The sequence below is a fragment of the Eucyclogobius newberryi genome, unplaced genomic scaffold (genome assembly GCF_026437365.1).
Source record: "Eucyclogobius newberryi isolate DKJ021-1_F unplaced genomic scaffold, fEucNew1.0.hap1 SCAF_16, whole genome shotgun sequence".
Lineage (NCBI taxonomy): Eukaryota > Metazoa > Chordata > Actinopteri > Gobiiformes > Gobiidae > Eucyclogobius > Eucyclogobius newberryi.
The window spans coordinates 19,735,768-19,763,520 of NW_027315790.1; the positions used below are offsets into that span (position 1 = coordinate 19,735,768).

The following is a 27,753-nucleotide window of genomic DNA, read 5'->3' on the forward strand; positions in this document are numbered from 1 at the left end:
TTTAAATACACACACAGGACTGAACCAGGTCTAACCCAAACCAGGACTCACATAGGACTGAACCAGGTCTAACCCAAACAAGGACTCACATAGGACTGAACCAGGTCTAACCCAAACAAGGACTCACATAGGACTGAACCAGGTCTAACCCAAACAAGGACTCACACAGGACTGAACCAGGTCTAATCCAAACAAGGACTCACATAGGACTGAACCAGGTCTAACCCAAACAAGGACTCACACAGGACTGAACCAGGTCTAATCCAAACAAGGACTCACACAAGACTGAACCAGGTCTAATCCAAACAAGGACTCACACAAGACTGAACCAGGTCTAATCCAAACAAGGACTCACACAAGACTGAACCAGGTCTAATCCAAACAAGGACTCACACAAGACTGAACCAGGTCTAATCCAAATAAGGACTCACACAAGACTGAACCAGGTCCAACCCAAACCAGGACTCACACGAGACTGAACCAGGTCAAACCCAAACCAGGACTCACACAGGACTGAACCAGGTCCAACCCAAACCAGGACTCACACAGGACTGAACCAGGTCCAACCCAAACCAGGACTCACACAGGACTGAACCAGGTCCAACCCAAACCAGGACTCACACAGGACTGAACCAGGACTAAACAGAGCCACAGGAGGAGCAACTGATCCTCAAATTCCAATGAAGACTATATTTTTCTTATACTTGTATTTTGACAATTAGTTGACTCATGAGTTAGTGCTAGTTATGTGATTTTGTTATGAATGGAATTAAGTGCCCATTTAGGTTAATCAAGCAGGTAGGCTTCAACCAAGTCCATGCTCATGAAGTAGCCCTCGACCCTATAAAGGTTGGTGACCCCTGCTATACATCCTCTATACTTCTGAGAATTTACTTCTGTTCTTTTGATATTGGTATTTAATTTATTTATATTTTATTATTTTTTGGATAACTTCTCTTTCTTCTGCTGGTTGGTTATATGTATGTAGCAAGACTAATTTTTCCTTTGGGATGAATAAATGTCATTCTGATTCTGATTAATTCAGACAAAATCTCTCAAATACTGACCAAAACATTAACTCCAGTTTCACAGTCAAAGCACTTCAATTGTCATGGGAAAAAAGCTCTGTCTATTCAGATTCCCTCAGGGTATGAACATGTTTGTATTTTATGTCAATAGCCAGACTGTAATAAAAGCTTTATCATTTTATTACCTAACAAAGTGCCTTAGATTTTTGTCTTTGGGACAATTCAACATTTACAGTATTTTGCTAACATATTTACCCAAGAGCTGTTTTCTCTGATGACTTTGTTTACATTTCTATAATCCCACACGACTCCATCTAACAGTCTGAACAGATTACCATTCCATTACTGGTTCTATTGCTCTTCATTAAGTCTGTGCTCCTCTCCGGGCACTCTTTAGACACATGACATTTTCCAAAATGAGTTGATTAAATATGACTGTCTGTCATTTAGCAGCACTTGTGTTCCCACTTATTCTTTTAGACACAACAAAGACATGACTAAAGAGATGGCTATTCTGTGTAATAAATTGTATAATTTTGTGAAGTCAAGTGATGTCAATACAAGCAAATCCAAATGAAACTAAAACATGAAAAAATATATTTCGGTGGTGGTGTGGGTAACTACAGAAGGGTTTAACTTTACCAAAACTGATTTCAAACTTGATGGAAATATCATCTCACTTTCAATTCGATTCTCAAGCTACTCAGGCCAGACTGAATAAAGTAAAAAAACAATTTATGGATAACAGATATAGGAAACTTGCATACTATTAGTGATGTATTCCTCTTCCCAAAACTGAGACAAACAATACATTATTTATCACAAAATAACAACTACATAAATCTTAAATGTGCCAATAAAATGCACTAAAAGTATACCTTTGCATATACGTTATGTCTTTACATATAAACAATATTATGTAAATGCAATAGAAATGTGTTAAACGTGTCTTTAAATGCCTTGACGTCCATTATGGCTCTGCAGATGGCTGCCCTGGTGTTTTGGTGCACTTTGTTTTGTCTGTATTTGTTATATTGTGTTTTGTTTTTGTGTGTCCGCTTGTTCTTCCACCCTTCAGTACAGGGGACAGGGAGGTAGATCACAGTATAATTGGCGTCTGAAGCAGCAGTTTTCCAACAACCCCACCTCTGTGTGGAGTGGGCTCCGGGTTCTCAACAACTACAAGCCCAGAGCCCTCCAAGCAGCATATTACCGGAAACTGGCTGGGCAACTCATCACCTTCTACTATAGGTTTGATGTGACCACCAAGCTTTGGGGGTGTTTCCCACTTAGACCTTGGGTTTTCAGTCCATACTCTGCACAGATGTTAACGTTCACTATGCCAGCCACTTGGTTATGGCATGTCATTGAGGGCACTGCACGATTCTGATTTACCTTCATTTACCTTCAACATTAAGCATTAGGTTGATTATAATAATTGAATATACCATATGCAGCCACACATTCTAAATTGATAAAAAAGTAATCAATGAACTTTAAAATGAAAACCCAATTACAATATCACCACAAAATTGGGTACACGAGAACAAGACAAAAGCTTGACATAATTTACACTAAAGAAATTATCAGTTCAGTTTACAATTTTGACTTCACAATTACTAATCTTTATTTTTGCTGCCATCGTAGCACTGTTTTTTGGAACTACGGAATTTCCAAAGTGTAACTTCAGCGTTTAACCCTTTTTTTTGGACCAATATAAATGGAAACAAAATGTCACAAGATCTTGTGACAATTGTATCTTGTGAGATCTTGTGGCACAAGAACTTGTTTTGTCTCTAATGTTTATAAACTCTTGCAGCTTTTCAACAGTGTTCTTTGTTCTGACGAGACCTTCAACGATGTGATTGTTTTCTTGTAGAAAATAGTTTGCCCACCTCTAACAATACAAAACAATTTAATAAATAAGTGTAAATCAGACTGAACAACAAAGACAACAGCAGGGCACGGTGAGGGGTGTAGTATGTAGCGCTGCCTGTGTGGTATAATGAATGTTGCCTTCTCCTGATGTGCTGGCCTTTACTAATGTCGTACACAGGTGGTAAATGGCCACTCTGAGTGTCCTCTTCATAATCAAAATGCTGCAGAGATGTGCAGTGGTCAGCCTCATTTAGTCTGGTCATTACAACACACAGGGAGCAACATTTTAACTCTCTGCACTAATGGGTTGCTTTTGAAAGTCATTAAGAGAAGCCACACTTGCCCATACTTAAAGGCGTAATGGACGATTTTTCGCCGATTTGAGAACTCAAGCGGAAGTGCGGACACACAAAAAACACACGTGCGTTTGTTTATTAACGCAACGGATCGCATCGCATCTCTCATCTTCTGTAGATTTCCGTCTCTTCTGAGCCAGCTCGAACTGTCTTTCTCTGTCTTAATTTTGTCCCGTACACTGAGGGAACTATATTATAATAGAACCATGCGCTTAGACACGCGGAAACGTGCTGCTCTCCTGGGGACGAGCCAGAACAAGGCTGCAGGTGAACAGTAGGTGTGTTCTATGATTGATACGTGGCAGGACTAATCGGCAGTCCACGCCACGAGAAAATGAGACTCAGATTTGGGCCCAAAAATCATCCATTGCGCCTTTAAATGAAGACGAGACCAGCACCTTGGACAGCGCCTCTTTCCCCGAAGAGACAATGGGCCTCATTAATCATCATCAAAGTTTTATTACAGTCTCATAGTCCAACGTTGAAAGACACACCACAATTAGAAAATCCACTCCTCCAAAACAATGCACCAGAGTTTACAACAACCAGCTGTACCAGTGGTGAATTTGGTACAACACTCATTTAAGAAGGAATTTTATTAAATTAATTTTACAAACATTATCTAAGAAAACATTCATGAATGAGGACCGTTTTTCTTTTGCATTTTACCAATTATTCAATGTTGCTGCGGATAAAATTGTCAGGTGCAACAGGGAATGGAACCCCTCTAGATGTGTATTAGTGGTTCCCAAAATTATTTTTTGGTGTACCCCCTGTGACTCGTGAAGATCAGTCATGTATCCCCTCCAATGCACTTTCATATATAACAGTCTGGGATCAGCACCCTGGACAGCGACACTGACAGGGCCATACAGCTCTCACACTAAAAACTGCACCTTGGACAGCAACACTGACAGGTCCATCATGTTTGAAATGCTCACACTAAGATCAGCACCTTGGACAGCAACACTGACAGGTCCATCACGTTTACAACTCTCACACTAAGAGCAGCACCCTTGACACTGACAGGTCCATCATGGATCAGCACCCTGGACAGTGACACTTACAGGACTCTGACTTGATTCAAGCTTACTTTTCAAAAAATGTGTACCGTAGTTGTATTATTAACGCTTATCTCTTTTCAAAATCAAAGCTAGTTTTTGCAAATAAACAGCTCTGGTTTTTCATATTTTTACAAACAACTGGAAGGGTCTATGCATATGCAATAGCAAACAGGGGAAACCCATGGACAACATAAAAACTCCAGACAGAAGGGTCCTCTTCTTCTTCTTGGTGTTAAGCAAGAATGCAAACTGCTAACCACTTTGCCATCAAGCTCCCAAATATAAAATTAAATCTTTAAACGGACAGGCAGTCAACACAGAGAGAAAATAGGCGTGATACATAAATTCACAGGTTTTGACATCAGCACCATGGACAGCAAGAAAACATGTTCCACATAACACTGAATCTCTTCCTTATTTGAGTGTATACTTTACATACATCGGTGTTGTGTATTCTAACATTTTATTTGTTGTGACGTTAGCACTAAATCAGGCTCCTACTTTTTTTGCATTCACAATGAATTCATGTGTAAAATATTGAATCCTTTAAGAATAAACTAAAAAGATTCATAGATAATAAAAATATTCTGATTGATTCGACATCAACATTATGTTAGGAAAGAAAAACATATTTTGTCATATTTTTCCCATTTAACTATTTTATGTTAACTAACATATACAGTTTAAATACATGATTTAAAAATCTAAATTATAACTAAATGGGAAAAGTGATAATATATTTAAGGCAATAGTAGAGTTTGAAGAAAAAGTGATCAGTTCCTAATTTTAGAATGTTTTGCTATTTATCTCTCTTAAATATTTCAAATCATCAAACCACAAAAATACAAATTACTTAGATGATCATTTGATTTATTATGGGGAAAATAAATCAAAATCTATCTGACTCTGTGTGAAAAGGTAGTTGCACCTTGAACCTAAAACACTTTCCAATAACTGACACCAAATGCTTTCGATAACTGGTGATGTGTCAGCGTCACAGTGGAGTCATTTGGACTACTCTTTTTTCATAATTGTTTTAACAGATGTATATGAAAGTACATGAGAATGATCTGGGTCAAACCACAGCATCTCAAAGTCTTGTCCAGAAGCTGTACCTAAGAGTGCCTGAGCTTGAGTTAAAACAAGAACAAGAACCAGAGCCAAAACCATCACACTGCTACCACCGGGTCTAAGTGTAGGCTTGAAGTTCACCTTTGGTCTCATCAGTTCACAGAATAATCCCTGTGGATCATCAAGATGTTTCTTGACAAATGTCAGCAGTGGTTTTCATCTTGGAATTTTCCCATGGGTCCCAGTGACTTTCTTATGCTTGAGCTATGAACACTGCCCTTAATTGGAGGCCAGTGAGACCTGCAGGTCTTTTGATGTTGTTCTGAATGAGCGGCTGGTAATATGTGTTTCTTTTAAAGATCTTGTTGCCTACTTGACTTTGTCTACCAGGCTCTTTCTCCTGGTGGAAAACTAGCCTGGGTTTGGCCAGTGAAACGGAACTGGGGAAACTGTACTTTAAACAGAAACCTTCACAAGGCGCTGCTCATCTGAGGGCGTGGCCTGTAGCAGCGTATTCAAAACAATAAACAAAAACTCGGGACCCATGCGCAATTTAATGGTCAATGGAAACAAGACTTCTCTCCTCTATCAGTAATCTGTCATAATAACGTAGCCGTAAACCGCCAGGCTGAACAACAGTTCTTAAGGACACTAAGTGAAATCCTTGTTTGACATGAAATGTCAGATGAGGAGCGTCAACCTCGAGAGCCCCGTGCGTCAGATAAGTGAGCATGCATGTGCATGCGCCTGCATGATGGTGCACGTGCACGTTCCTCGTGAAGGGTCTGTCGCCCATTTGATTGTGCGTACCCTCACAAAGATTGTAAAACACATTTCACTGTTGGTTTTGCTGAATTAACTTTTTTCTTAATGGTCCATTTGGCAATCCTGCCATGTGTGTCACTATTTCACCTCTTCCCAAACTTTGCACAGCTTGCATGGAAGTCTGCACATTTTCACATCAAGTATATAGATCCCACTCTGCATACGCACATTTTGGGCTTCGTTTTGTGTGTACCGGGCTTTATGAATGAGGCCCCAGGGCCAATCCAAAGGTGCAATTAATTTCTTACACAGGGTCAGATAGGTTCCACCTTCATATACAAGCTGCGTTTTCTGAATACTTGTGTTCAAATACTTTTGATTGCAACAGTATATTAACAGTCAAAATAGCATTTTTTTTGAGTGTTTAACACAAAAGAAGTGCCAGACCTCCTTGGCCAGTCTGCGGGCCTCGTAATAGGGCCGTGCTTTCTCGATGCAGGCTCCGAGCGAAGAGCCCAGGGCGTTCAGCTTCCGGGCTGAATCTGTGAGGATCCTTCTGTAGCTCGAGCGGGCGTCCTGCATCACAATAGCACAATATAGTAAAAGAAAAAAATACAATCAATGTCATTTAAACAATTAAATAAACATAATAATCAACAATGAATACATAATCTTTATTAAATTGTACAATAACAGAATAGTGACTAAGTAATATTTAAACACTAAGTTGACAATACTTGTACTTGTTGCTTGTACTACATATCCTAGATACACATCTTGTTTTTCCCTTGGACCAACCCAGACATGAGCGTTCTCTGGATAAACCATACTACGAAGCATTATATATATATATATATATATATATATATATATATATATATATATATATATATATATATATATGACGAAAAAAAAATATTGATTTGTTTAATCGATAATGGTGATTATTCAGGTCACAATACAATTGTACAAACTTCCAAATTACATTTGTAACCATTTTAGATGCAACAATATTTCAGTTAAATCTATACTCTAAATAAGTACGGTAAACCTGAATGTGAAAATCTTTTATACCTGGCCATTTAAATTAATTTATATAAGTGAATTCGGGATTCCTGCACAACTGTGAAATTTTCAGACTTTTTAAGACCTTAGCCAGAAAAATGTAAGACCATGTGCCCTTTAACATTTATTTAAATCATACACTATATAGGCCTACTGTCTTAACTATAGGTATAGTTTGTGTGTACCTTAAATCAGAATGTAGGGAGTGTAGGAAGTAGGGAAAAACATCACGATTTAACAATTATTCACGATCATTGAGAACTGTGAACTCTTTTCTTTATTCTTGTAGTTTAACATGTTACTATTCTTGCAGGGCTCTGCAGGCTCTGCAGGCTCTGCAGGCTCTGCAGGCTCTGCAGGGCTCTGCAGGGCTCTTTCGCTCGCTCAGCTCACAGCAGCTGGATTCTCTTATTCGGGAACTTACATTGGGCCAAAGCAGGTTGTGAGTTCAAGATATGTTACCACAGAGATTTGCCCCGATAGAAAGTGATCCAGCTAAAACAGACGAGATGATAATCAGAGCGGTAACGTTACTCACATCCAGCTGCAGCTCCAGTTTGTTGATCTCCTCACTGGCCTGGTTCAGGTGCTCCAGCTCCTCCTACAAAACACAATTGTTTTATTTATGTGTGGGCAGAGAATAACAGTAGTTCTCCAAACCCACTGGGGACCCCATAGTCTTATTTTAAACCCCGTATTCAAAAGATTCTCATGAAAAATACATGAATAGTAAATTAAATATATGAATAACTTTCCCCTGAGTGGCATTTTCATGTTATAATACAGGTAATTTGTAGATTAATGGTGGTTTAGGTCCGAGTTGTGACCATTAATAGAAATTCAGAAATAATTACAAACCCTCATGTAGTATTTTTTTCCCTGTTGCACCTGACAAATAATTGTACTTTTTTGAGTAGAATTTGTAAATGCGTACTTTTACTGGTAATTGTTTAAAGTTCTATTTCAATTAAACATTCAATTCCGCTTAAAACTGTTGAATTAATGAAGTTTTGTACAAGACTAATATAAAATTGTGGTTAAAAAGTAACTGTCACTAGCACTAGTATTTTTTTCTTGGGAGTATAATTTTGGCAGCAGTACTTGTGTTGTAACTGTACTTTTTTGAGTACAAACAGTCAGTACTTTTTCCACCCCTGGTTAAAAGTTATTACAGATGTAAAAAAAAAAATTAAAAATGTTTTAAAAGTCACATTTAATCAGCGCACATTCAGGGGTGGCTGTTGCACTCTAATTTGCTTTGCTTTGGGCTTATTTTTGTGGATCTGGGGTCTGGTTGTTTTGGGCTATTTTTCATAGTTGCGTTCTCTCTGAAAATCTGATAACCCTGTAAATTATACTTTCTGCTTCTTTGTCACTCTTACACAGACTCTCCAATTATAGCACAAGGACACTGATTCAGTATCCCTTATTCAGTATTCTGTGTTTGTAGGGTTTATGGTTGAATCATTATTGACAAAATAATTTCCATTGAAAGTGCCCCTTATAAAACACTGCAAAAATATAGATACTGAAAAATAATTAAAATGTAAAGATTTATATCACACGGTGCGGAATGGAATAGTTTAAAAACATATATTCAATGTTGTTATATTCATGGATGTAATATGTTATTATGTTTTGCTATTCTAGATTGATTGTTTGATTTTCTTTTTGCAGTATGTATACTTTATGTTTGGACCACATTTATTTGTAGAAAGTACATTTAAAAAAAAAAAAAAATATGTACAGTATTATCTCTTTTGCAGAGCCTGCCTTTAGATAAACATGTAACCCAGGTGTCAAATCCTGAGCAGCCTGTCATTCTCTCCATTCATCTAATTGTCCCACTTTGTGTATATTCTATTAATTATTTTCCAGTGGATTTCTTTAATTTTCTTGTTAATGCCATATTTTAAGCTAGGTCGTTTCTATTTGATGTGAGTGATTTTAGGTTATATTTGTTGGATATTTGTCTATTTCTGCTGACTTTTACAGCTTAATATTTGTTTTATTTTGTTATCATGTGAAGCACTTTGTTTATAAAATGATATAATTATGTTGAAACTGAACTGTATTCATAACAAACCTAAATCTAGTAAATGTGTTATAGATGACACATACAGCATGAAAATTTAAGTTATTGAAACCCTGCTCCAATAAACCATAATACATCCAATAAACACCATATTAGCACTTGTTAGCTCTGTTCATGCCAATTTAGGAGTAAACAACAAGCCAATAATAAGCCTAAATCATGCCTGTATTCTGGGGTCCAGCTCCTCCTCGTATTTGCCCTCATCCTCCGCGTTCTCCCTCCTCTCTCCGTCCTCCTCCTGCGCCTCCCCGGCAGCCCTCGCCTCCTCCGCGGCGGTGCTGTCATCGCCTCTCCGCTTGGACATCACAGTGCTGCCCTCACCGCCCTGCGCCTCTTCCCCCGGGGTCTCCTCCCGCAGCCCGGCCGCATTAGGGCACCCCGAGCCCGCAGAGGAGTCATGGACAGTCCCAGGCTCCATTCACGGCCTGTTGGGGGGTGTTCCGGTCGTCACTGATACGGTGATTTAAATAAAACTGTCTCGAAATTTAGAGATGATGAAAAGTCTAAAATATATATAAAATGTCATCGGTTCACATGATGCTAACTAGCAGCATGTTGTGGGTGTAGCAGGCTAGGCTAGCTGTTAGCCTGGGCTACTTCAGCATCAGCATCACAGTGGGCGTGTCTGTACCACAGACTGGAGCCTCTGTGGTTCTCAGTGACTATGATGATGCTTACTTTGATTTTTTAGGCTTTTGTGTCACTATACAAGTAATTTGAAATGAAACAGGCTATAATACTCTGCTTACAGATGTGATTTTATGATGTTATTGAAAAATACATTTATATTTTAAAAATTGTGGATCAACCCAACCAGTGACAGGGACTCCATGGCAGACGTGATGCTGAAGGATGGTGTCTCCCTGAAATAACTTCCCAGGTTTCCAGATGTTGCACTGAAGAAAATAAAGAATCTTAAAGGCCTTTCCCACTTTTATGCCTTTAAAACACCAATTAACAAGTCTGAATGAATGTCTTTTAATCAACTTTATCATCTCTTCCTCCTTTCTGCTCACCACCACTAGAGTTTCTAGACTAAGAGGAAAATGTCAATATGTTTTATTCCTTCTTCACATTGCATAATGTAGCACTTTTCAAAACAAACAACAAAAAACAGAGAGTTTGATTTCTAGAACAAATTTAATACAAAATTTTATACAAAGAAAACGGATCATTATTCTGTGACGATGATGAGGTGCTACGTGTTGGACCTCTGTCGTTTCCAGAACCTCTTGACTTCGCTGTGTCCCTGAGGCGTTACCACCATCACCCTGTGGGGGGCGTCCTGCCACACCAGACAGCCCATGCCCTAGGGTGACAATCCACAACAAAACTCAGTTCAGGACAGATACGTATATGCAGTAGAGAAGAGCAAAGTTGCATGAAGAATTCTTATCTCGATTAGAAGTGTTTGGATTGTGACCTTCAGTTACAGAAGTGTTTCACAGGTTGCACGAGCACTGATTAATGATTGCAGGTGCTGGGCTTACTGTACGCAGTGTTAAACCAACTGGATTTAGATTTAGGAACTAGCAACCCAAATGAGAGACTCGTGTGAGGCTCACTCGGCTTTCTGATTGGATAATCCTCTTGAGACTACACCAAATTACCACAGAAAATAAATATGTGGACAATATGTCCAAAGTTTATGTAATCAATAAGAATAAATCAGCATTCAAATTGTTATCAGGAAAAGCTATATTTGATTTGAACATGTTTATCTCATGCAGACGATTCCTGAAAACCAGCTATATCATTTTAGACCCAAATAAATCTCAAACACTCAAACCAATGACAAAAATGACAAAGATTCTTTATATAGGTAAAGTCACTATGAGACTTGATAAAATGGACAAAGACTTGGGACTTCACTTGGACTTGTATTATTTGAGAAGAATTATTAAGTTGTCTCAAGTCACAGAGATCCATGTGTAGAAAACACATTTCTGTACAGTTAATAGGTAGATGTACTGTGCTTTGCCCCATTGTCACTCCGTGTCTCCATTTGTGACCTGGATTTTTAAAGACCATTAACAAAAATAATGCATTTCAAAAATACAAGCAGTATTTGGTAATTGGGAATAGGACTTGAAAGAACCTGAAACTCAAAGCATAGTATTTGGGACAATCATATTCTGTAATGCAGTGATTGAAAGTGAATGTCATGTTTTCTATCCGTTTCATGTGTTTTTTGTGTTTTTTCTCTGTGTGGCCCGGGACAAATCTTGAATCTTGACTTGGACTTGCCCGTCCTTGACCTGGGACTTGATCCAGACGTGAGGACAAAGTCTTGAGCCTTACTTTAAACTTGGTCCCACTTCTACTGTTAGCAATGTGTGCAACACATTTAGTATGCAAGATATGTCAATTGCCCAGGTCCAGGGAGGCAAAGGGAAAGTCAAACAATTGTGGTCATTTATTCTTTTTACTGTGATCACTTGTAAATGCAGTGCAGTTTTAATAGCACTAGCTTTTGGCTAATATGAGGGACGCATACATAATGAACTCACACAGATGCTGGGAGTGAGACGTGAATTGCAGCAAGAATGAACAATTGGCAATTCTTTTCATTAAAAAGAAGGGAGGAAAAAGCTTGCCAATTTGGGAATTAAGCCTTTAAATACAGCTTTCACCAATAAATTGTTGCATATTACACAGTAGATTCGATTCCTAGCGAAAGAAGGTTGAACTTTGTCAACTGTGTTTAAAATGTGCTCTTAGAAAAACTGTAACAACATTATGGATCCTTACCTGAGCTCTATCTCGCAGCATCTCAAAGTCAGCCTGCGAGAGGAACTGGTTGTAGAGCACTCCTGTGGACACATACGGGACAGGTAATGTTCAGTAATACGTCGCTCAACACGACAAAAATAAAAAGCTGTTACGATATAGGCACTTGTCCTAACCAGAAAAACCACTCCTCTAACATGAACATGAAACACAAATGACGCTGAAAAATCTAACATTTCTCACTACGTACCGTTCACATAATCACAATTTCAAGTCTGACCACAATAATCCCAATTATAATATTAGATCATGTCAAGAGCAAAAATGCCTAGAGCTTAATGTAGTGATGTTTCGTTTATGTCTATGGTGAATCTCATTGGATGACATTGAATCTTCTGCTGTTCCTACTCAGACCTGCTGAAAAGAAAAGTTGTAGAATCAGTGGCATGTATTAAAATTTCTAAATGCACCTCTACAAATAAATCTCTATATAGATGCATGGTGCTCTAGGGTCTTAAAAAACAGGGCTTTATTGATGCGAGGTTCACCATGACCACAGAGCAGGGCAGTGTACAACCAATCATTACACAGAGGCCATTGAATTATTCATAAGGGCTTTGTTTCAGTGAGCCACTGCTGACCTTGACTGATGTCCTCCACAATGCAAAAGCAGTTGATTTTTTGACTTGAGGAAACTTTACCAAATTTACCTCTTGCTCCTTGGTTTGTGGGTGAAAAGGAGATTGTAAAGGAAAAACGGCAGCAGGCAACTAGTCAGCCTGTGCCATATCCCTGAACTCATGTCTCTTAGCAAAATTTTCTTTTTTTCACATATTAAGACATGTTATGTTTGTCTGTAATGTAATTATAATACGACACTTGCGGATCCTTTATATACATTTTGGACTTTTATAATAACCTGTTGCGTACTATGACACAACTGGTAACATGGCTTCTCAATAGCCAGCACTCTCGCCTCACAGCAAGAAGGTCCTTGGTTTGATTCTCAGTATGGGCGGGACCTTATCGTGTAGAGTCAGCGCGTTTTCCTCTCAATCAAGCAAAACGAGCACAATAGGGTAATCCTCCGACCAGGCAAATTTGGCTAAAGATCTGGAATTGAGTCTCCAGGTGCAAGTCCCTGCTGATGTGGTGGAAGTGTTTACAAAGCGTCAACTGAACTGAATGTACCTTCTGTGAATTGCAGCCGGTCTCTTTCCAGCTCCCACAGTCTGATCTGGTCTGTGATGGTGGGAGGGAGCACTGGGGTCTGAAATGCACACAGCAGCAGCAGCAGCAGCAGCAGCATGATCAGCAGGGGCGTAAACAACACAAGAACATGAGAGAAGGCAGGAGTCGGTGTGCTGTGTCATCCTACCTGTTTCAGCATGACCGGGTGAGCGCGCGTCTTCAGGAAGTGGAGGATCTGTGGAAACAAATGCACGTTTAATACCGAAACTACATCTCCATGGAGACAAGCGGGCACCACCAAGACAAGTTACAGGTCGGGTTTGTGGAAAGGAAAGCCTGCTCACAATACAATGCATGTTTTTCCAAGGTATTTTTCAATAATTAAATTAAATACAAGAAAGATAGATACATTTGATGCCATACTGTGGAACAATCCAGGTAAAGGAAGACTATTTGCTATGGAGCCAAGCAGGTGGCAGCCCATTAAGTTATATGTTGTAACTTTAAATTATACAATACAACAAAGACAAATGCAAAACGCCGCCTTCAATCAGAAGAGTTATGGTTGCTTCTTATGCTGCGTTCATGTGGTCCTCGGGAACTTGGGAAAACGTTACGAGTTGAAAAAAGCACATAGACGCCTGCACGATTTTTATCAACATATTGCCCTGCCTTTGTTGAATACCTGTTGAGCGGTGATGCCGTTGGCAATGGCCTGCTGCACAGACTCCCTGGTGACGTGAGCCACCACCAAGTTTGGGAAGCGGTACAACATCTCAGAGAAGAGGGCCACCAGGGCGATCTGGAGCTCCGAGCCTGGAGGAGACAATCACGACGATCAGAACCGGACGGGGATTGTGTACAGACTCACGGTAAATAGCTTTTGTGAACTTGCTGTGCAGACTTACTTGTGTAGGCATAGACTCTGTAGTTGGTCTCTACAACGATGAAGCCAGTTTCTCCAGAGCCGGGACTGGAGGTGAGGGAGTTAGACGGGGCTGAGCTGCTGGTCACGCCTGCGGCCAGGGTGATGGCCAGGCGTGTGGGGTAGTACCGTCGGGACTTTCGCTGTGACACAAAACATACACTTCAACTCATGAATGGTCAACTGTAAAAAGTAATTGTATTTTTATAATAGTTATCTGGACATCACCATCAATATTCTTTGTGAATAATCATTAGTTACAGCCCTACTTTAAATCAGGAGTGTACAATATGATGTTTATGGGTGTGAAAAGTAACTAAATTAAATCCAATTGCGATACAACCTTGTAATTGCCATGAATAAATACTTCTCTGATCAATGCATCTGTAGAAGTAGAAGATAGCCAGTTATTTAAAAGATGAAAATGCATGCATTTAGTAATGTACCAAATGGTTTCTGAGAACTAGGAACAAGTTTGGTAGATTTTAGGTATTGCAATGGCCATTTCTGTTTTAATAATGAGATTTGTTTAAAGTTCACATTTTAAACGTGCCCAGGAGAGACTGAAACAGGCCTATGACAAATAAAATCAGATCTAAACTACTGGTTAAGCTGTTTTTATGCAAAATAAGACAGGACATTTAATGGTAGTTGTTTGTGGAGGAAATTATGATACTTCAAAAAGGGCAGCATTTGCAATTTGCTAATTTTGTTCATTCCAATTTTGAATGGATTGCAATTAATCTTCCAGCCCTGATAGATTCACGCGCACACTTCCTCCTTTCACAATTTGAAATATATAATGCCAATTGTTGGCCCTGCGACGAGTTGGCCACTGTCCAGGGTGTACCCCGCCTAAGGCCCAAAGTCACTGGGATAGGCTCCAGTCACCCGCAACCCCGAAAGGGAACAAGCGGTAGAAAATGAATGAATGAATGCCAATAAAAAGTGCACTTCATGTAGCACAAACAAACCAAAGAATGTAAATAAACGGTGCCCTATCATCTAAAATCTGTAAATGTTTTTGTCATATTTATATTGTTTTATCATGTTTATATTTTAGTTTGTGTTCAGATTTGAGTATGTGCCCTTTTCCTTCCCTCAGATTGGAGCAGAAGGTAATCCTCTACTAATGGCTGGTATTCTAATGCTTAATATCAGAAGAAATATCCACAAATGTTTTGATAGTATACTTATCAAACCACACAATGTGCAGATTAACAGTAGACAATTTACCTGATCATGATCCTCTATACCTCATTTGACTTTGTGTTGCAGTTTGACCGGTAAATAAACTATATATTGTAATATATTGCAAAATTACAGCATTATTAAAAATAGTTTGATATAATTTGACATTTTCTCTTTCAGCTAGTTGGCCTTTGAGCAGAAGAGGATGTGAATGAAAGCCGGTATTAATAGTGATTATTTTAAAAGCCGTGAATGAGGTTATTATTAATGTGGATGTACGGTCTGACAAAATGGTCTTTCTGAAAGGGCTCTCATTAAAAATAATTACAATGAAATCAACCACCTTGTCTTGAGATTCAACATGTGAAGTCTGTAATCCAGAAATTATGACTAAGAATAAAATACTAATTAGCAAGGAAACAAAGCAAGGCATGTGAATATCATAAATCTATTAAAGAAGGAATACTTTGCTGTTATATAATACAGTTTTGAATTTTTTTTTTTTTTAAGTAAGTGACTTGGTGAGGTGGTCATTTGCTAACCACCATTTTGCTAAAGTTAACATATTTGTTTGGTTTTGAGCCAATATATGGCAGAAAGTGTCTCCTTTATACGCCTGATATTTGGTGTTGTGGTCTGATTAACATTCCCCAATAATCTGAGCCAAATTATTCATATCACGATGAGCCAGATGGAGGTGCACGGATTTCTAAAAAGACAGAGATTCATGGATTACGACAACAGGATGTTCACAGAGGTGTTTTGAGAGCAGGATAAACTCCAGAAACATCACAACATGGTTATACATTTAGATATGTCAGTTTAGCATAGAATAGGTCCTTTAGATAAGAGATCATCTTTAATATCAGATCCACATTTTACATTTTGTCCATTGTAAACTACAATATTGATCTAAAACTGTATAATAATAATAATAGAAATAGGCGTGTTGACTTCATGTTAAGAACTGATTCTCCGTTGCTGTCTCTTCACTGTGGCATTTTGCTGTAGAAAGATTTTTTCAACAAAATGTGTTGTGTTTTTATTCTTGAAAAACATCTATGAAGACTACACAGAGATGCACTGAAGTAAGGACAGCGCAGTGGGTGAAAAAAAAGAGGTAGGTAAAAACATTTTCTGAGGTTTTAAGCTTGTCACATGTTAGAGCGCCCCCTGGAGCGGTCTCAGCGTGCACTAGATCTAGTTCTGTTTACTTCACTTTTGGGTCAGTCCTGTTCACATGCACCGCGCCTCATTCAGCCCAAACACAGCACCATGAGCCACTTCAGAGGCATCAGCTAACCAAAGAACTTATTTCCATGACAACGGGCTACAAATGAAAAGAGCTGCATGGAAACGCATGCACACGTATGTACACACTCACTTCCCCCGGTGCTGTCTGTGCTGGTCTTTTGGTAAATGCGGATGAGGCACGATGGTGAGCGGTGTACAGAGGCTTTACCTGCTGTGCGGAGGCAGGAGTGTCTCACTGATAAAAATAATAATAATAATAAAAATGTATCCAATTTGCCTCGTCTGAGGCAGGTTGCATGTGGCAGCTCTGCAGCGCTCCGATAGCACCTGTTTCAAGCCGTTTGGTGTTTCAAGGGGTCCAGATGTTCACACTGGTCCAAACGCACCGCTCTCGGAGTGAAAGTTCTTTTATGACGACTTAACTAGTGACAGTGTGAAAACAGGCATAGTCCTACATTTTACTGTCACATTATATCTTGGTTGAACATACAAAAGTTGATGTGGAGAATATGTCACCTTTATGATGATAGTTTTCTAATCAGTAGCACCCACCTTTCTCTGGAAGACCAGGCCGAACTCACGCAGGTGCTGGAGGAAAGTGAGAAGGGACTCACTCATGCCCTCCACAGAGTAATCCTGCCATGAACACATAGGCAAACAATTTAATGATAGTTAACACACAATATCACAAGTCCCCAAAGATATTATAGTAACATTTCCTAGGGAGTTTCAATAGAGGCACCGTTTTGAGAACTGGGTTTGTGAAGGACACTCACCCGGCCGAGAGTGGAGAAGCTCAGCTGGAACAAGAAGGACAGAATCTCCACCAGGTCCATACCTCGTGACTAAAACAAAATTATTAACATTTTATTGCCACAAAATGAATCCCATTTGAACTGAAAGTCACAATAGTAGGGTTTAATTTTATCTTCTGTATCTGTGGAAATATTTAGTGAAACATAAAACTAAACTAAACATGAAACTGTAATTTATTTATTCTATTTTCCAACCAAATGTGGGACAAATTAGTGTTTTCAAATTTGAATTGTATCTACACAACAGTAAATACCCACAGTCAGGTGTCCTAAGTATTCAGCCAACTGAAATGCATATCAAGCATGTACTTCAACTGTCAACCATATGGTATACATGAAAGTATGCTCGATGAAAATGATTTATAGTTGATTGGTGAAGCTTTGTCTCAAAGCAACAGATTACAAAATAGTGATCTACTCCAGAACAGCCTGTGCTTTTCCGCACATGCGCCCCATGTATACCTACAATAATGACTGTAATTATTGTATAGGCTGCGTTACATCAGACAGGAGAGCTACAGCTGAAAGTGGAACCCTTATTTGGAATGGGTGCAATTAATATATTGTTATGAATATTAGCAGAACAGTGCATTTTATTAAACATTTCTGTAAATATGCCATGAGCATCAAGGTTTTACCATCTTAAAAATATGTGTTTTTTTTGTTTTTTTTTAAGCAATTCATTGTAGGATATAATGCAGGGGTGTCAAACTCATTTTGGGTCGCGGGCCGAACATAACACAAAAAATAAAACCATAAAAACTCTAAGAAATGAATAGCATTGTATAGCCTTGTTCTATGTGGACACTGTTGCACAAATGTACAGCAGGTGAAAGACAAAAAAATAGTTTTAGGGACTTGTAATAAAGCAAAAATGTCCAGGCAGAATCCATATAAAAGTCCTATTCATTTCATTTATCATTTTATTTTACGTTAATTTTTTACTTGTGGGTTTGGAGTACAAATTGACCTTGATGCTTCCCAGAGTGATTGATTTGATTGGAACTAAGGGGAATTCAGGTTTATTTGTATGTACCATACAGCAAATTAAGAAGCTTGAGAGTTCCCTTTTATAAAATAGTGGACAAAAAAAGAATATATGTATGTATATGTGTTCGGTGGGCCGGATTAAAACGTCTGAGAGGGCGGATGCGCCCTAATATAATGTTTAATATATTGAATAGCATATTATCACCATATCGGGATATAATTGGTATTGTACAGAGTGCACTCTTGAGGTACTGTATATTGAAGTACTGTGTGTACCTGAGCGGTCTTGAGGTACTGCAGGGTGAAGTACCACAGCTGGGAGGCTGTGTCCAACAGGAGGAACTGGAACCCTGCGGAGGTGATGTAGGGAGCTTCTCCGGCCTCACTGTAAGAGACAAATCATGTTCATCTGTTAGCGTCATGTAGCTACTAGCTGGGCTGCTAGTGTAAACACACTCTTGCATCCTTGTTGTTCCCAGACTTATTATAACATTCATCTTATCTAAATTTCAATAAACAAAGTTTTTTTTCTCTTAACAGGTATTTGTTTTTCATTTTTTGGCTTTTAGATTTGACCGAATATTATATCATTTTGATTGGGTATAATTAGTATAAGTTTGCCAAGTGTGCAGAAAGTCCAAAAACAGATAAATATGACCAACTGTCTCTTGATCAAAAGGAGAAATTCTTGGTTTAGTTCTGATTCAGCCAAGAGCTGCCCTTTGTCACCGGTTCTGTACATTGTTTTTATGGACTAAATTTCTAGGTGCAGTCAGGGGTCGGAGGGGACTCCAGGATCTTTTGTCTGCTGTTTGCAGATGATGTTGTACTGATGGCCCCATCAAACTTGGAGTGTGAAGCGGCTGGAATGAGAATCAGCACCTCCAAATCCGAGGCCATGGTTCTCAACAGGAAGAGGTGGCTTGCCCCTTCCAGTATGTAAGTATCTCGGGGTCATGTTCAGTCCTGGTTAAGGATGGGCTATATTGACAATTTATCTCAATTTGCATTATCTCAACAACAATGTTCAGACAATATTGTACCAATGCATCAGGAATGCGATAAAATGTGCCTTTAAATAAATGCCTGGGTTGAGGTTGGACCATCAAATTGACCACAGAAAACAGAAGTATCACTTGTTGTTTGGGAGATTACACTAGTCTCTTTTTGAGGTCATTTTTAATAGTTTTAATTACAGATGACATACTCTATATTCTTATTTTGCACATCTCTAAAACAACAATTGTGATGCATCCATATCTCCCATCTTTAGGCTGCCCCAAATAAATTGTAACCTGTTTGCTGTAACCTGACCCAACATTTTTCAAGTGGGTCGGTAGCTAGGTAAATTTTTAATTTTTTTTTACTCTGCCTTAGTACTGTTCCAATCCTAGCTTATTCCTGGTTCAATGATGAAGTACAAACATTCTTCTGTCCTAAACATTCTTCTGTCCTTTAACCTATTATACCAACGTGGGCACCAGTCGATCCCAAAACGAATAGATCCTGGAGCACGACTAATACTTACACTTCACTAAATTTACACAGAACAACTCGCTGGACATGCACAGCATTTATTTGCATGCGTGTCAAATGTCTGTACCGCCTATAAAAGGCATACTCTGTAGTTGTAATGTCAGCTAGGGACAGAACGATCTTGTCTAGGGAGAGTGAGGGTGTTTGTCCACTGTGCACGAGTGAATAAACCTCCACCTTTTGAAAGAGACCAAGAGACTCTGTTTCTGCTTCAAGTTATTTCTTGGTTACCCTTTACTTGATCATTGTTTACAGGAAACTGTCGTAACAATTATCACAGAGGAGGAGGAGAAGGAGGAGGAGGGGAGGAGGGGAGGAGAGAGAGGAGGAGGATCACAGAGGAGAGAGAGAAGGGGAGGAGAGAGAGGAGGAGGATCACAGAGGAGGAGAGGGAGGAGGAGGGGAGGAGAGAGAGGAGGATCACAGAGGAGGAGAAGGAGGAGGAGGGGAGGAGAGAGGAGGAGGAGGGGGGAGAGAGGAGGAGGATCACAGAGGAGGAGGAGAAGGAGGAGGAGGGGAGAGGAGAGAGGAGGAGGATCACAGAGGAGGAGGAGAAGGAGGAGGAGGGGAGAAGAGAGAGGAGGAGGATCACAGAGGAGGAGGAGAAGGAGGAGGAGGGGAGAAGAGAGAGGAGGAGGATCACAGAGGAGGAGAAGGAGAAGGAGAGAGATCAAATATGCCCAATTACATAAAATGCAAACAAACTATTAAACAAATATCCCTTTACCAATTTGATGTTGTAGACTGCTATACGTTTTATTTCAATATTCCTTTAGTGCTTATTTTAAATAGACCCATGTCATCTGTGATCATCATTTATTACCCCTCATTATGATATGATAAACACCAATCCATAATAGAAGTCTACTTGTGGATCTTCTGGTCACTCTTGTATCTGGCCTTGAGTTGTACCTTCTCATGAGTCCAGCCTGCACCAGGAGCTGGGCCAGGTCCTGGCTCACCGCAGCACTGGGGGAGCCCACCATAAAGTGCAGGATGACCTCCCAACGCTCCATGGCGTATTTGTCCAGACTCCCAATGTCCCGAGCGTGACGGTCCGGACCCAGGCTGCTGCCCTCGTCTGCCCACGCCTTACCCCTGGACACAAATACACACAGAGGCCATACTTTTACTGCAGTATTATATTTGATGGAGTAACAGCACTCTGAAAAGTTTCGGTTTCTCATCCCACTAGTAAATCTACAAGTGACTAGGGTTGTCATGTATAATTTGAGGTACAATTATTGTGAGAAAATACAATACTATTTAATGATTATTTACAAATTCTGAGACACTATGACCAAACCACAATGAAATCTATCAGCTTCATGAATACTATTCCTAACATTTGAGGCAAGCTTGATAAAATTGTTAAAATGTTAAGAATGATAAAGTAAGGTTAATGTGACATAAACCACCAGATAAAATAAGTACTTTACATTAGGTGTATTTTTTGGACTATAGATAAAAATGTAGCTTCCAAATTTGCCATTATTAGTTTAGTTCTTACAAAATTATGTTTATGTAAATTATGTTTTGACTTGGAGAATCATGATTATCGATAAACTGAACAATCTTGACATTCCTACAAGAGACAAAAGCTTTATGTTGAGGCTGAGCAAAATAATAGGTCTGTTTGCCGTAACCCGACCGACCCGGTATAAAACTAGCCGACTGAAGGGAAAAAAAAATCAGCATTTTGTTAAAAAAATGCCAAATTCTTTTATTTTTCAAATATTTCGCCGACTCACCGAACGGTCTTTCCTAAAGCGCCGTGTAGAATAATTTTATAGCATTGGTAAACCTATCACCCAAACGACAAACCATCTTGATTTTCGGTTTTCCATTTGCTTCTGTATTACAGACCATGCAGGAGGGAACCCACATTGTCTTTTACTTTAGGCTCTGTCAGCGCCACTGGCCTGGCCACCGCTCATATCGTTCTGCGTCATGATGTGGCTTTATTTAAATTTGACTCGCGCATTGCATTCTGGGAGGCAAACACGCCCAGCAGCGTCATCACAACAAACATGGCGGCGCCCGTGTCCCCCGCATGTTCCCCCCGCTCAAAATAAAGGATAACGGCGTACATAAGGTCGATTGAAATATCTTAAAATCGGGAGATTTAGTCTCATGACGTTTTCCGTCATTGACTGTTGAAGCCTGACCCCTGGCGGTCACTCAAAAAATGGCAAAATTTGTATCTTTTTTTTGCCTTCACAGTAAAAAAAATAAGAATTTACCTACCTACCGAACCACTTCAAAAATGTTGGGTCGGGTTACAGCAAACAGACAATTTATTTGGGGTAGCCTGACAATAGAAATTATTCGAATGCACAGATTGTATGTATTATTTAATGTTTTGTCCTTTAAATGATTTCAAAGTACCTTCAAATTATAAAATCAGATGTTACATATTCCGACAATTACTCTTACAATTACTAGTATTAGAAGTAGCGATTTCCCCAAATATGTTTTTACTCCTACTCAAACCACTACTTTGTACTTCAGCTTGAGTAATATCACTTTAAAGTAAGTTTATGACTTGGAGTACTCTTAGGCGACCTACTAAATACTTAATCAACTTTAAGAACTAAGAATTAAGCCTGAATTTACTGTCATTTAGTGCTTAAGTATTACCTTGAGGATTTGTGCAGCAGTGAGGCTTGACAAATACGGATATTTTCGACATGTATATAAAATGTATTAAATTAGGTTTGACAAGCTCCATCTATTGCAATAAAAAAAGCATTTATAACCACTTATGGGTAATTGATGGAAAAGTGTCAGAGTTAATGAGACCTTTTTTTCTCTCTATTTTCTCTCTTTTTTACATGACCTGTTGAACACAAAACACTTAAAAACACATAAAACAAACAGAACAGAATAACAATAGAATGACAATAAAACTGTTGCATAAAATCATTAAAACATTAAAAGCAAGAGCACTGGCACAGTAGATAATCTTTTATAAGTACTTTGAATTAATTAAAAGGCATAAAATCACTTAATTGAAAATGTATTTTTCCCCAGCGCCGTATTGAACACTATAAAATAATGATGTACCGTGCTCTTAAATCGATGAATACCTGATTTGATGTTCTGCAAATATGTTAAATAATCAGGTAATATCCAAATGAGAGCCTTCTGCAGTGAGCGTATCTGCAGCGGAGCAAACGACTGTGATTAATCAGAATTGCATCATAATTCAAATCAATGCTCTGATCTATTACAGAATTACAAAACATTCAATTTATTGGAGCAAAGCCACTTACAGCACCAAACAATCTTGATAAGGAGCGTGAACACAATTGTAAATCCCTCTGCGCTCCAAGTTTGTAAAAGCTTCTTGTTTCAGTCACTATATCTACGCGAGTTATTTGCTCTCTGCGGTGCAAATAATAAAGAATATTTTAGTTTTTATTACCTCACGCAGTCGAATGTCTCGCCTTGGCTGCTCCTAGTGTGATTACACTGGGACTTCTAATTCTAATCAAGAGCCCTTAAGGTTTACATCCGTGCTTATCCGGTTTTCCTGACGTTATATGTAACCGTAGTGATTGAAGAGCAGATAAAACGCTCCACGCTTACCCTCCGAGCAGAGCGATCCTCAGGTTGTCTTTGAACACGGGGTTTAGCATGTACCCCTGTAGGCCGCCCTGAAGCTGCTGACTGTGCCACAGCCGCAGGCCGGTCAATATGGACACGCACTCGTCATGGTCCCTGCATCATAAGACCACAGGCAGAGAATAATACTAGGGCAGAACTACTGTATTTTAAAGCATTTTTACACATAGAACAAAGTATGTATTCCCAGTCGCCATTAGGGATGTTGCGATATCAAATGTTAGTGTTACGATTACTGTGAGAAACAAACATCACTATTTAACGATTATTCATGATTATTTAGACAGTGCCAGAACAAAAGTGAAATCTTTCATTTTCTGTTGTTACTGTTCATCATGTGACCGGCTTTACAAAAATGTACTTTCTAAAAGACAAAAATTAAGTTAAATTTGACAACAGCAGCCACATGAAATAAAGTTCTTTACATTTAGGTCTATTTCTTTGGCTGTATACTGAACAAAAAATACATACCGGTAAGTTTGCTTTTAAAATGGTCACGATTATTATTATTATTTGGTTCTTACGATTATATTGTGACCTGAATAATCCCGATTATTGATTAACCGAATAATGGTGACATCCCTAGTCCCCAATTAATCACACACACAATGAATATTTTAAGTAAATTACTACTGTTATTTGGTTATTATTAATTTAGTTATTTTCATGTATTGTGTCAAAGTAATTTATCTGGATCAATAAAGTAAGTATAAGACTAAGACTCTGTGTTGCAATAACAATATAATTCCAATATTTGAACATATCATTTGAAAAAAATATTTATAGTAGTTATATTAAAACAAATATGGTCATGCCTTGATGAAGTATTAGTCAAAATGTCAAAAAATAAATACAAAAACAAGGCTAAATTATGTCTAAATTAAACTTAAAAAGGAAAATCATAGATTTCAACATTTTAATTTTAAATACAGATTTAAATTTAGAATATGTCGGATTGGTGAACAACGATCTTACTGTGATATACTTAATATCATATAATATTGATTATTGCATAAGCCAATATTGCAATATCGATACTTTTGCAATATATTGTGCTGCCCTAATCAGAACGCTATTTCAGGCAGACGTCACTAAAACACATATTTCTCACACTGTGAAGAAAAGTCTGGTTTTAAACTCCTGATAAAAAAACTGGTTGGCAAAGTTTGAGAGGCGGCGCGGAGAGGAGACGATGTGTCCATGAGACTCACTTTTGACTGTCTTTCTTCACCCACAGAGCCACGGCCGCCTGGGGCAGAGGCTGATCCAGGAACAGCATCCGCATCACGTAGTTCTTGGCCAGAGACGGCAGCTCCCTGTGGAGAGGTAAAGCACAGTGACACAGCTCTGCAGAAAGAGGTCTGATCTACTATAGACGGAGCACAGGGGAATAGACCAGACGGAAGAGACGGTGCAGAACTATGCGGTAGTATCACTAGTATCAGATGCCAAACGACTAGGAGTAGGATCGAAACTAGATACTCATTTGAGCATGTATCAAAGTAAAAAGTGTAAAAAAAAAAAAAAAACAATTCATAAATAAGACAACGTTGGACCTTTCCTGAACACTTTTAGAATTATACTGAGCTTTTAGACAGCACTGTGTCTGAAAATTACTATATTGGAGTTTATTGTCTAGTACTCTTGTTTTAATCAATTATGTGGTTGAAATCTGCATTGTGTATAGAGTCTACTCCTATAAAATTTCATCCAGTTAATAGTTTCGATTCTAATAATTTCACCTTTCTTCGGCTAAGTAGTAGTCAGTAAATGTGGATATGAAAAATGCTTCAGATGACATGAAAACAAACAAAGATGCCTTTTTCCTAACCCTTGTTTGTGTTTTATAACAATTTGCTTTTTGTTGTGTCAAAATCTATTAATAGCAATACATTCTTCTAATTGTCATATGAAGATATTTCCATTGCACATAATATCGAAGCCAGTATTGCAACCAAATACTTTAGTTTAAGGTAAAATTATTAATATATGTGCAAAGAAACCTTTCAATAGTGTATTTCTTCAAGAATTAAAATATAAAAGCACTAACACACAGGGTTTTCACAAATTAAAGGACTTACTGTATGTTATATTGTTCTGTCTGAAGTATTGTTGTTTCAATACTAACATTTTAAACTTGATTCCAATACTAAGGAAAATACTCTGACACTGATTTTGATAGGAAAATAATAATTTTAAAATGCTCTTATTTAGGTCAAGGTTAAACAGTAAACTGACCTTTTCAACACAAAATAATAGTACATTATGTATTATTTAGATTGTTTTAAATTATTCATTTCCTTCTAAATGCATATGTATGTATGTATGTATGTATGTATGTATGTATGTAGGTAGGTAGGTATGAACGAGAATAAAATGCGTTTTCCTCTTAATTGTAGAAAACAGTTAATCCAGGCTACATTTCAATCAGTTCAAGTTTCAAATTATGGTGATATTATTCATCTGCAATCCATGTGCCGTCGTGACACATATTCATGTGCAATTACTATCGTGATCACATGCAATGGTATTTATGTATTTATTCATTTATTTTTCTTAAGTTTATTGTAAAGTTTATTGCACATCAGTTCAGGTATTCACCGTATGAGATCTCCGGACATTTTTATCTTCCAATCCCATCGTGTCCACACAGAGACAGGAAAAAAAATACTTTCAACAACTTTGCTCATTGTATGTGTAAATGTGTTTTTATGTATTGGTTAATGTTATTGAATGTTTTATTTGTGTTTTAGTATCCTGTGTTTGTTTGTTGTTTATTTTGTGTTGTGTTTTAACAGGGTACTTATTGGGTTTTCCCTGTATTAATAAATAAAATGAATGAATGAGAAGGAAAGAGGCGGAGTTAGCACGCTGCTGGAGACGAACTACCGCTGATCAAATGAGCCACAACTGTTGCTAAACGTAAGAAAAACTTGTGGGGAAAAGTAAATAATGAAAAAGAGATTTTAAAACTCAATTATTGATGCAATATGAATATTCATTTTGGTATCAATACATCAATATCTAGGATCGATCTGCACAACCTTAATAGAAGTATTGCATGACCTCTGACCTGTACACAGCCATACATGTAGCTGGATGGTTGTAGAGTCGGTCCAGGAGATCAGGAGTCAGCTCGCGCAAGTACTCATGCAGGTTCTTGCACTGCAGCTGTACTCGGAGCTTCATCATCTGCCAAACAAAGAGAGGATTACAACATGAAGCTATGGTAACGCACTCCCGCAAACATTATTGATGGGTAAGTCTGATTTTTAAACATTTGACCATTTCCAATAAAGTAAAACAAAACAGTAACTGGCCAGTGCGCGCTACCAACGTTTTGAAAGACAACCAATCAATCTCAAATAATTGATATTATCCTCCAGCAGGATGGATGGAAGAAGTGCACACAGGATATACACCCTTTAAAAACAGAATAATCATCAGAATGTTCAAACTAAAAGCAAACTGAGATCAGAATTCTTTAAGTCTTTAAAAATGTTGAGTTAGTTTGCCTTTACATTACAAGAATAGAAGAAAAAAACATTCCTAGCCTGGAATTTGTATAACATTTGAGATATGAGGTGTATTGGTCCATAAATTAAGTGTAAAATACAATGGCAAATGTCATTCAACTTCATGTATCCAAGTGCTTTTCATTTGCTAAAACCACCTTGACTTTTCTCATTTTATAATATTCTGCAGTCACTCCAATTGTCTTCATTTTATCACATTATGTTCCACTTCACTTTTGCTTCCAGTTACCTCTGCTCGAGCATTTAGATTAGATATATTTACAAATATTTCAAGGGTCTATCTTACAAATGATTTATATTGTAGATGATGTTCTATTCGCAAGAACTTTTACACGCGTTGTAATTCAAAGGCAGAGGAGCAACACTTAGTTCCAAACAAAAACATCGTGGACAGAATAAACAACAAACGTCTGGCTTTATAAACAGAAGATCAAATATCACTTACATTTGGAAAATAAAACTGCTTTCATCTACAATTATAAAGATCAGTGCACATTGTTTACAGCAGACAGCTCCAGCAAATCCGCACCGCTACGCCGCCATGTTTCGGGGTCACGTGACCGCAACGCGGGCTGTGATTGGACGTCTTCCGCCATGCGTGCTTCTGTCAGAGAATGAGACATCGTCCTCTTCCGC

The 27,753-nt window shown here is 38.4% G+C and overlaps 2 protein-coding genes across 2 annotated transcripts in view; both read right to left on the bottom strand.

Moving 5' to 3' along the window:
- Nucleotides 1-9,919, bottom strand: part of sh3bp5lb (SH3-binding domain protein 5-like, b) — a 31,551-nt gene extending 21,632 nt beyond the window's left edge. The window contains exons 1-3 of the mRNA XM_072447813.1: nt 9,486-9,919; nt 7,766-7,828; nt 6,610-6,738 (exon numbers count right to left, since the gene is read on the bottom strand). Coding sequence (XP_072303914.1) covers nt 6,610-6,738; nt 7,766-7,828; nt 9,486-9,740 — 447 coding nt within the window. The 5' untranslated portion in view covers nt 9,741-9,919. The remainder of the gene's footprint in view (nt 1-6,609; nt 6,739-7,765; nt 7,829-9,485) is intronic.
- Nucleotides 9,920-10,443: 524 nt separating this feature from the next.
- gtf2h4 (general transcription factor IIH, polypeptide 4) lies at nt 10,444-27,669 on the bottom strand. Its single transcript, XM_072447814.1, has 14 exons — nt 27,563-27,669; nt 26,655-26,773; nt 24,793-24,897; nt 23,546-23,677; nt 20,867-21,052; nt 18,695-18,803; nt 17,390-17,458; nt 17,166-17,249; nt 14,152-14,311; nt 13,929-14,059; nt 13,431-13,478; nt 13,244-13,322; nt 12,074-12,135; nt 10,444-10,631 (listed from the first exon to the last, which is right to left on the bottom strand). The coding sequence occupies exons 2-14, from the start codon at nt 26,771-26,773 to the stop codon at nt 10,521-10,523; spliced, it is 1,395 nt and encodes a 464-aa protein (XP_072303915.1). The 5' UTR covers nt 27,563-27,669; the 3' UTR covers nt 10,444-10,520.
- Between the last annotated feature and the right edge of the window lie 84 nt (nt 27,670-27,753).